Raw genomic sequence first — 11,348 nt, forward strand, 5'->3', positions numbered from 1 at the left:
CTGGCGGGCGTCCACGTGCCCTTCCCCCTCACATGGAAAAAACGCTTGTTTATTAAGAAAAAAAGGAGGACAAGGGGGGGTGAAGAAAGGAAATCTGTCTTACTTTACTGATTTCCACACAACTTCAAAGCTTGTCTTTAAGCTTTATTACGGCAGAAGCTTTATTAAGACCGGACTATTGCTCAACGCATGCAGAACTCTGGGGTGGAAAGATTGTCCAAATAGCATCTCTCATGAGTCTGGGAAAAACAAGTGAGCTTGACCCCGAGAGAGAGAGAGAGAGAGAGAGAGAGAGAGAGAGAGGGAGAGAGAGAGGGAGAGAGAGAGAGGGAGAGAGAGAGGGAGAGAGAGGGAGAGAGAGAGAGAGAGAGAGAGAGAGAGAGGAAGGGGGAGGGGGAGGGAGAGAGAGAGAGAGAGAGAGAGAGAGAGAGAGAGAGAGAGAGAGAGAGAGAGAGAGAGAGAGAGAGAGAGAGGGAGAGAGATAGATGGTGAAAAAATAAGAATAATTTTACCACAAAATGAAAGAAAAATAGAAAATTTAACATAAAACAACGCCTAGACAAAGTTTTTGTTGAATTGGGACAGTTTTTATTTATTTATTTTATTTTTGTCACACCTGAATCGGGGGAAAGTTCAAGAGAAGATCACAGGATTACCCTCTACAGAAGAGGATAATCATATTGAAAAGGATAACATCAAGCAACATAAACAACATAACAACTAAGAAGAAAACTTACAAGAAAAAGAGAGGTAAAGACATTTAGAACAGACAGTGCCATTTCATATCTCTCTGAGTTTTTGTGTAGAAGAACAGCACAAAGAGACATTTTGGACAGAACTGAAAACTTGAACTTTAAAGAAATATTTTTTCCTCTCACAAAATCAGTGAAAGTCATATTTTTTGCCTGCTTTTTTGCCTTTTTTATTAATTTTTATCCCCCTTATATTGTCACTGAGAGAAAATAAACAAAAAACTGACAGTTATTTCAGTTGATTGTTTACATTCTGAATTGACTATGGCCAGTGCATCATCCTGGCCCCGCCCCCAGAAGAGTTCTGAACACTCCAGCATCAGCGCCAGGCCTAAAAAACCTCTATATGTGGAGGCCATTCCACTGCACTATCCTAAAGATGTCACAAATGAATCGGCACGGAAAGTCTACAAAAACAAAAGACTGACAGACATCCCAGAAACACTTTTTGCAGACCTACATAAAGATGGCAGCATAAGTAACCTGATATTCTATACCAACAAGCCCTATGCATGGCACAAGGCTATCATTGCACACTACCCCTCTGCTGAAAGAAAAGGCATCTGCGGGGGTTTCCAGCTAAAAATTAAAAACGAGGAAGACACAACAACCACCAACGTAAATATCTACAAAACAACGGGTATAGTGGTGGTAAAAAGCATCAATGGCCTCTTCGAACAAGACTTCCTCTGCATCAAAGACAGAGCACAGAAAGAGACCACTACCAGCGACCAACGAATCACTCCCGAGGAGTCAGTCTCCCACACCTTCCACACAGACGAGGATCAGACAGCACACAGGGACCTTTCGAGCACAGAACAGACCAAAGACCCCCATCCACACTGCTATTGCACTGACATGAGGGAGAGATTCACAGAGCTAGAGGGAGAAATGGTCCAGCTCAAGGAGATGATCTTCTCTCTGCAAACAGTTCAGACAACAGACCAAACCAGCAACAGCCCCACAGCCAAGCACAGAGAAAAGGACAGCCTCAGGAGAGAGCTGTCTACACTGCGGACCGAGGTGACGGAGCTCCAGCAGGAGAGAGAGGGGTTCAGGGCTCAGCTGGAGACACTGGAAACACAGTTCTTACAACAGACTGAGTTACACAAGGCACAACTAACAGCAATGAGAATAGAAATAAGTGAACTGAGGCAGAACAGAGGAGCACAGCACAGCGAGTTCAGTTCATCAGAGGAACCGGGGGAGCAGGACACGCCTCACCCTGATCACAGCTCCCAAACAACAGAGATCCAGCACAGCCAGAACCCTCCTCTCCCATCAGACCCTTCCCTCACCCCACAACCAGCCTCACACTCAGACGAGCCCTCCACACCGACCGAAGGAACACTACGACCGGAAGTCGCTCTTTTAATAGATTCAAACGGGAAATTTATCGATGAAAAGAAGCTTTTTCCCAAACACAGAGTGGCCAAACTCTGGTGTCCGAACACTCAGAGCGCACTCAAATGGCTAAGTATTGACAAACTGGGATCCCCAAGCCATGTAATAATCCACACCGGCACCAACGATCTGAGAGCCCAACAGGAGAGGGTGGCTACATCACTACAAACAGTGATTGAAAAGGCCTCAACCACCTTTCCAAATGCTAAAATTACCATCTCCACACTGCTGCCCCGAAAAGACTTCCACCCTGACACTATCCAGCGGGTGAATGCCCACCTCTCCCGCTCCTGTGCACTTAAACCCAATGTGCACCTGGCAAACCACCCCACCCTGGACCCCACATGCCTCTACGACCATGTCCATCTGTACAAGACAGCTGTTCCTGTCTTCGCCAGGACCCTAAAAGATGTGGCCCTGAGTCAGAACCACAACAGCACCCCCAGGAGCCGCAGAGTCCAACAACCTCCACCCAGACCTGTAAGAAAGCACAGTGTACCCCCAGAGAGAACATCCAGAAGACTTCCAACAAGACAACAGCACTCTCTCATGCTGAGACCATCCCAGCAAGCACCTGAGTATCTCCTACCAGCCTTCACACCCTCACGTCCAGCACATCAAGCCAGGCCAAAGCCGCTCCTGCCAACCCCCTGCCCTCCTCATACCCCGCAGGCCCCGGGCAGACACAGCTACGCTCAGATAGTGAGCAGAACATCAACAACAGCACCAGTGCAAGCCACATCAACCGAGCTAAGAGACATCCGTCAGATGCTCAACCTCATCTGCTCACACCTACTGTCATAGGTCAAAACTTATCACCAAAACAAAGACCCCATGGACAACAAAGCATTTATTATAACATGTTGGAATATTCAAGGCCTGAGATCATCTGCCTTTGGCCTTAAAAGCAGAAACCAAGATTTCAACTCAGAAATAAAAAATTCAGATATCATCATCCTGCAGGAGACATGGAGCAGAGGAGACGGACCCACCGGCTGCCCCAAAGGCCACAGAGAACTCATCATCCCATCAATTAAACTGCCTGGAGTGACACAAGGAAGAGACTCAGGAGGCATGCTTATTTGGTACAGATCAAATCTTGCCCATGCCATCAAAGTAGTTAAAACAGGACAATTCTACACATGGTTAGAAATTAATAAGACAGTCACCGCAACAGAGAAAAACATCTTCCTGTGTGCCACCTATATTCCTCCAGCAGAGTCTCCCTATTTTAATGAAGACAGTTTCTCAATTCTTGAAGTAGACATTAATTACTTCCAGTCACAGGGAAGCGTGCTGCTCTGTGGAGACCTGAATGCCAGAACAGGTGAAGAACTGGACACACTTGACTCTCAGGGGGACAAACACCTGCCTGGAGGAGATGTCCTCCCCACACCTATACAAGCACAGAGACACAACTATGATAAAACAACAAACAAAAGCGGAACACATCTTCTTCATCTGTGTCGCACACTAGGTCTGTTCCTAGTCAACGGTAGGCTTCGAGGAGATTCCTATGGTAGATACACCTACAGCTCACCCTTCGGTAATAGTACAGTCGACTATTTTCTGACAGACCTTAGCCCAAACTCCCTCAGAGCGTTCACAGTCAGCCCACTAAACCCACTATCAGACCACAGTAAAATAACCCTCTACTTAAACAGAGCAATGCCCAACCAAGAAGCATCTAAACAAACCCAGCTCCGCTCACTTAGAAACATGTATAGATGGAAACAAAACAGTAAAGATACATATCTAAGTACAATTAGACAACCGAAAATTCAAGCGCTATTAGATCAATTCCTTGCCACTCCTTTCCCACACAATAGTGAAGGTACAAACCTAGCAGTAGACAAGCTGAACAGAATATTTGAGGTATCAGCAACATTATCCAACTTGAAAACCACAAAAAGAAAATCAAAAAGACCACATGCCACTGAGAAATGGTTTGACAACGACTGTAAAAAACTTAGGAAAGAATTAAGAATCCTATCTAACCAGAAACACAGAGATGCTGACAATGAGAACATTCGTCATCTCTATCATGGAAAACTTAAACAATATAGGAATACTTTAAGAAAGAAAAAAGAACAAAACACAAAAAGTCAACTCAGGGAAATTGAAGAATCCTTAGAATCCAACCACTTCTGGAAACATTGGAACACACTAAACAAAACTTACCATCAAGAACTAGCCATCCAGAATGAAGATGTTTGGATAAACCACTTCTCCAACCTCTTCAGTAATATAAACAAAAATCAGGAACAAAATGCCCTATATGACAAACTAAGGGTTTTAGAATCAACCATCAAAGACTACCAGAACCCCTTAGACTCTCCAATTACACTAGCCGAACTATTAGACAACATACAAACCTTGAAATTACAAAAAGCCTGTGGTGTTGATGGCATCCTAAATGAAATGATCAAATACACAGACCACAAATTCAAATTAGCCATTCTCAAGCTCTTCAATGTCATCCTGAGTTTAGGTACATTCCCCAACATCTGGAACAAAGGTCTTATTACCCCAATCCATAAAAACGGAGACAGATTTGACCCTAATAACTACCGTGGTATATGTGTAAACAGCAACCTAGGCAAACTCTTCTGCAACATCATAAACGGCAGACTAGCCCATTTCCTCAGAGACAGAAATGTCCTGAGCAAATGTCAAATTGGCTTCCAACCAAAATATCGCACATCAGACCATATATACACTCTCCATACCTTAATCGACAAGCAAGTCAACCAAAACAAAAGTAAAACTTTCTCATGCTTTGTTGACTTCAAAAAAGCTTTTGACTCCATTTGGCATGAAGGTCTTTTTCTTCAATTAATCCAGTGCGGCATCGGAGGAAAAACATATGACATCATCAAATCCATGTACACAAACAACAAATTTGCGGTTAAAATTGGTAATAAACACACAGAATTCCTCCCTCAGAGTCGTGGAGTGAGACAGGGCTGCAGCTTAAGTCCCACGCTGTTCAATATATACATCAATGAGCTAGCGGGGGCTCTGGGTCAGTCTGCAGCTCCTGGCCTTACTCTACTGGACACTGAAGTCAAGTGCCTTCTGTTTGCTGATGATCTGGTGCTGCTGTCTCCCACTAAAGAGGGTCTACAGCAGCATCTAGACCTCCTGCACAACTTCTGTCAGTCATGGGCCCTGGCAGTTAACCCCAAAAAGACTAAAATAATGATTTTCCAAAAAAGACCCAGCCGCCAAGACCAACATTATAATTTTAGATTGGACAACATGCTCCTCGAACACACGCAGGACTACACTTACCTTGGCATAAACATTAGCAACACCGGAAATTTTAAAAAAGCTGTAAATGACTTGAGAGAAAAGGCACGGAGAGCTTTTTACGCAATTAAGAGAAATATCCAAATTGACATCCCAATCAGAATCTGGCTAAAAATTATCAAAACCGTAATCGAGCCCATCGCGCTGTACGGGTGTGAGGTCTGGGGTCCACTCACAGACCAAGAGTTCACGAAATGGGACAAACACCCAATAGAGACTCTGCAGACCGAGCTGTGCAAAATCCTGCTACGAGTTCAGCGCAAAACCCCAAATAATGCCTGTAGAGCAGAATTAGGATTATACCCCCTTATGATAACGATTCAAAAAAGAGCGATTAAATTCCATGCCCACTTAAAAGATAGCGATGAACAGACCCTCCATTACAAAGCCCTGTCCTACCAAGAGCTGAAGCCAGAGAGAAACGCCCTCGGCCGATTGGTGTTAGAGCTGACGTCACAAACTGACAATAAAAACATAGCCAGACCAAAGCAAATAATTAAAACACAAAAAGAAAAATACCTTAAACATTGGACAGACGCAACAGAAAAACAGAGTAAATTGGAATGCTATTTGGCCCTAAACAGAAGATATGAACTGGCAGGATACCTGAGTAAAGTGAGCGACCCTAAACTGAGGAAAGTCCTGAGCATGTACAGACTCAGTGAACACAGTCTGACTATAGAGACCGGCAGACACCGGCAGAGCTGGCTACCGAGGGAAGAGCGACTGTGCCCTCACTGCTCAGAGAATCAAGTGGAAACAGAGCTACACTTTTTGACTTCCTGCCCCAATTATACAGACATTAGGGACACTTTCTATCCCCTTTTCACAACCCACCAGAAAGACTTCCATCAGAAATCAAATCTGGACAAACTCCAACTCCTGCTTGGAGAAAGCCCAGCGAGCTCAACCCTGGCTGCCCGGTGTGTGAGGTCCTGTCACGACAAAAGAGCCTCCAGCAGGACAGAGCTACAAACTATACACCTAGAGACACTGATATAAATATTAGAAGATTTTATTGCTATGTTTATTTTGATGAAATTTTTATTTTTATTTATTTTTATTTTATATATTGTTAAGTGTTATGAATGCTTTGGCAATGTAAAGACTTCTTTCACCATGCCAATAAAGCTATTTGAATCTTGAATCTTGAATCTCTTGAGAGAGAGAGAGAGAGAGAGGTGTGGAAACACACTACAGAAATAAGACTTCAACCTTCACCAAAATATCTACTGACTTAACGCTCCTCAGGAGAAAACCAGTGAGAACAGAACTGCAAAAATCCACACATGGGTTTTAAAATTAGTCCCACCGAAAACACAAACCACTGGTTGAGTCAAGGTCCGTATGCGTTTTATCAAATTCGTCATCCTAAGCGGTGGTCAGTCACGCACACAAACCTTGTGCGTATTAATCAATCCGTTGCAAAACAATACAAAATGGAGTCTTCAGGAAGTGAGGATGATTTTGTTGTCCTCTCTCTTCTTAAAAAGAGAAATAAGAGGAAATATTGGGTCCATCCAATCCTGAGATTGCGTAGAGAGGAAGGAGAGCTCAAAGTTTATTCAGGATATCGGCGGCTCAGTTTGATGTTTTGCTAGCGATACTGGAGACACATTAAAAAGAAGAACACCAATTTCCGAAATTTTTTCCGAACGAATTCGCCTTTGGCTAAGCCACGCCCTAGAATGTAGATTGACCAATCACAGCGCAGCCAAGAACGAGCTCCACAGCGGTCCGACACTTCTTCACAGCGCTCCATTGACTTTAACACCGGCGTCTCATATGTTTGGTCTCGGCAGGCTATTACCGTCGTAGTTTTATCAGAAATACGGTTAACCGTTGTGCCTGGGGCGTTTGTAACACAGATACGTGTTTCCCAGAGAGGTTGGAGGGGGGACCGTTTTTTCCCTTCCCAAAACCGGTCAAATCCTGACAAGTGTCGTCTTTGGATTAAACTGTGTGGACGTCCTCAGTCAGCGAAACCCCTCAAGATCAACAACACACTTTTGTGTTTTAACTTTACTGTGGAGTTACACTAGTTAGACAGTTTTATGCTGGTTTAGGTCATGATTTCGGTTCTCTACCCTAATTGTTGATACGCTAGCACACGCTGCTAATAAACACAACGTTATACTCGCGTAGTCCGTTTGCTTTGTAATAACGATTATAGAAGTGAATAGAGACCCAGCTCTGCATGAACAGTGTTTCTCCTGATATTGTGAGTCCCAGTCTCCGTCTCCATCAGGATATGATGCGCTGGGTCATGTGTTGACTGTGACCGTTATGCTTTTGCCTCTATTTGGATCTTGTTGTTGCTTGTGTTTCTCCGTATGTCTTGAATATAGCCTTCGAGCGCACACTGAGCCCCTTCTGCCTACTTCTATCGGACACTTTATTTGATGCTTTATAAAAGTTTGATAAAAGTTCAGCAGGAGGAGCGTCACAGCATAAGCCATGTTGATACCAAACCAGAGCCCAGATGAAGTTGACGGACGTAGCAACAGTAACTAAGGGGGGCGGGGCTTAGCCAAAGGTGAATTGATCCTGAACAGATCTGCATTTTGGCGTTTGCTTGTACAGTGGCTCTGAATGGTCAAAACATCTCTTAAAATACCACAAATGTGCAATATATGTCTTTTCATACTATTACAGCAGAATGCAAAAAAGAAGTAATCATGAGGAAGAATACAGCGACTGAACAGAAGCTCTTGCCACAGATATTCTTGTAATAATGTCACGTTAAAACACCAAGTGTGACATTATTCTCATGATGTCTGAAAACAAAACATGAAGGGAAACTGACAGATAAGCTTTATTTATAAGGCAACATTATGGTTTGAAATGATTAGCTTCAGTCTTTTTGAATGGAAGTTCCCCAAACCGGCAGAGCCTCCCATAATTCAAAGCGCAGGAATGAGATCGTCATGGAATAGATATAAATGAATCTAGACTTCAGGTCCTCACCTTCTTGCGCAGCTTCTGGATGCGGTTGATGACCTCACGGGCCACTCCTTCATCCACCATGGACTGATCCGGCGTGACGTCGAGCAGAACCAGCACCTGTGAAGACAAACGTGCGCTCTGATCACTTCAGGACAGGAGCGGGTCGCCGGAGAGAGGAGCGAGATGATATAGGGATATATAAAGTCCAAATTACACAATTCCCCATGGTAAGTGCACATTGATGGCCTAAGACACGAAACGAGCGGTTTGTGTGATAAAACGAACAGTATTTATATCGTTTTTATCTCTTTTACACAACCACGTCCATCTGATCTGTTTACACCGGATTTCTAATCTAACCGCCTTCGATTGGACGTTGCATTTTTTAACTCAGCAGAAACACGTGTGATTGGCTGTACGGCTCAACGTATGCCTTTCATTGGCCTGAACAATGAAGCGAGTCGTGTGTCAAGATAGAAGACTTACAAATTGGGAATAAGTGAAAACTCAACACTCCCGGATGAGTTCGCGCGAGCTTAGGCCATCAATGTGCACTTACGATGGGGAATTGTGTAATGTGGACTTTTCTCTGCATGCTTTTGGAGACAGTGCCTATAGACCTGCATTATATGACTGACAGACAAGAACGGCTTGACCTAAAAATATCAAAACTGAAACTACTGCGGAGACAAAGACACCGACATCTTGATGCACTTCAGGTAAGATAAAACACACCAACATTTAATTTCAAAGTGAACTATCCCTTTAATGTAAAGTTAACGGAAGTTATCATGAGGATTGTAATGTTTAAAGCAGATGTCTTAACAAATGTCAGTAACTGGAAGATTTTAAACAAGCCGTTCATTCATAAATACTCAAGATCGCTGTGAAAATACAGACCGGAAGACAAAAGACAGCGAGCGCTGGAAAGGGGCGGAGCTACAGAGGCTCTATATAATCCTGAATAATGAGATGAGATGCAGATTGAGCACCTGTGCGTCTGAGTGGGCCTCGTACTGCGCCGGTGTTCCTGAGGCCTGATCGAAGCTGTACATCAGACGCAGATCTTCCTCACGCAGGTCATGACCGTCCACAACGATAGATCCTGCAGAGAGGAACACACACGAGGGTCACAACACACCGGAATACAAAGATGCAACAATACGTGTTGTGGATAGTTCACCCAAATTACAACTGACAAATTCAAGTTTTCAGAGTTTTAGAGTCAGTACGACATTAAACTGCTATATATAATGTTGAGTATAATGTATAATAATGCAGTGGGGGAATATGTGTGTGTCCTGATAATGCCAAATGTCTGATGTTACCAGTAAAAGTGTCCGACATTATTTTAAATATATCTAGTCAGTGACAGTGAAAGCATATTCGTCTACAATAATTCAGTATTTTCAGCTTCAGAATCATGAATATTGATATTCTGGAGTCTCTATTGTCCTGTGCTTTGGGTTTCAGCACCAAGTCCATCATATTCATTTACACACACAATATAACACCAAATTTAGCATTTTAATCTGCAGTTAATTTTTGTCAACCTTATATCATATGTCTTGGAGTATCGCATTAATATCGTATCGTGAGTTCAGTGTCGAGATATGTCGTTATGCTCTACACAATATCTGAAGGAACCCAGTGTTTCTGATGATGGCAGAGCAACTGAAACTTTTTGGTAATACATAAAAAAAATAATAAATAAAATCACTATAAATAATTTTAGGGCTGTGCAACGATTAATCGCATCCAAAATAAACGTTTGTGTTTATATAATATATGTGTGTGCACGGTGTATAATTATTTTGTATATATAAATATACATGCATGTATATATTTAAGAAATATTTATTATTCATTTATATAGACATCATTTATATTATATATACATTTTTCTTAAAATATATACATGAATGTGTGTTTTATATATACAAAATATTTATACACAGTACACACACATATATTATGTAAACACAAACTTTTATTTTGGATGCGATTAATCGTGTATATATATGTATTCCCTATTTTTTTTTAAACTGAGTGTTCTTCATGGTTTACACTTTTCTTTATCAATGAATGTGCATGAATTTCTATCTTGTGATTGGGTAGTAACTGATCGGATGTAATCTGGATTATGTAATCAGATTACAAAAATTATACACTTATATATTATGTTTCAAAATCAGACTACAGTTTTTTTGCTTAATACTTTATTATTTTGCAAATCTATGTGGCATGGTTTAGATTACTTTGTGTCATTGTTTCTGTTGTTACAGTAATAAAAAATCGTGGGGAAAACTCGTTAAAAATAATGCCATATTCTCCTCCAAAGACGATATTTGAAGGCCCTCCAAACTTCTGCTGTAATGACAAAGCTATTTACATTTTGTTATTTGCAGAAACGCCTCGAGTGGAGTGGCGACATATTAAAACATTAAAATATCCACAATTCCAATAAGCAATGAAACTTCTCTAGTTTGTGATTACACGGCTTGAGAAAATATACATATTTCTTCAGATATTAATTGACAAGTTAAAAAGACTTTTCCATGTCCAGAAACTACACGGTTAAAAAAAAAAACTATTTTATATCCAAGCCCCCTAGTGGGTCCAATATTATTATTAAAAAAAATTAAAAGGTACATTTCTGCATGAATATCACTGTCTCTGTTGTTCGTATAATGAGAGTGTGTGGAGAGATCTCCAGCTTTCATTCACATCTCCTCTATTGAACATCTCGAGTTCCCAGTCTTATCCAGCGCTACGCTCATTCCAGCGGCACTGTTTCATATAAAAGGCATGAAAATGCTTCAGAAAGGGGAGCGTTGAACACGACTATCAGATCATCGCACTGTAATGGAGATTTGCACGGCTGGTTTAGCTCTTCTCCAACAGGTACAGAAGCCAGAGCCTCACCAGAGAACA

At 42.1% G+C, this 11,348-nt stretch overlaps 1 protein-coding gene across 1 annotated transcript in view; it reads right to left on the reverse strand.

Annotated features, from left to right (window-relative positions):
* iars1 (isoleucyl-tRNA synthetase 1) overlaps positions 1-11,348 on the reverse strand; it is a 105,541-nt gene that overhangs the window by 17,495 nt on the left and 76,698 nt on the right. The window contains exons 27-28 of the mRNA XM_079597543.1: positions 9,407-9,519; positions 8,436-8,531 (exon numbers count right to left, since the gene is read on the reverse strand). Of these exons, the coding sequence (XP_079453669.1) occupies positions 8,436-8,531; positions 9,407-9,519 (209 nt within the window). The remainder of the gene's footprint in view (positions 1-8,435; positions 8,532-9,406; positions 9,520-11,348) is intronic.

The sequence above is a fragment of the Phoxinus phoxinus genome (genome assembly GCF_949152265.1).
Source record: "Phoxinus phoxinus genome assembly, chromosome: 22".
NCBI lineage: Eukaryota > Metazoa > Chordata > Actinopteri > Cypriniformes > Leuciscidae > Phoxinus > Phoxinus phoxinus.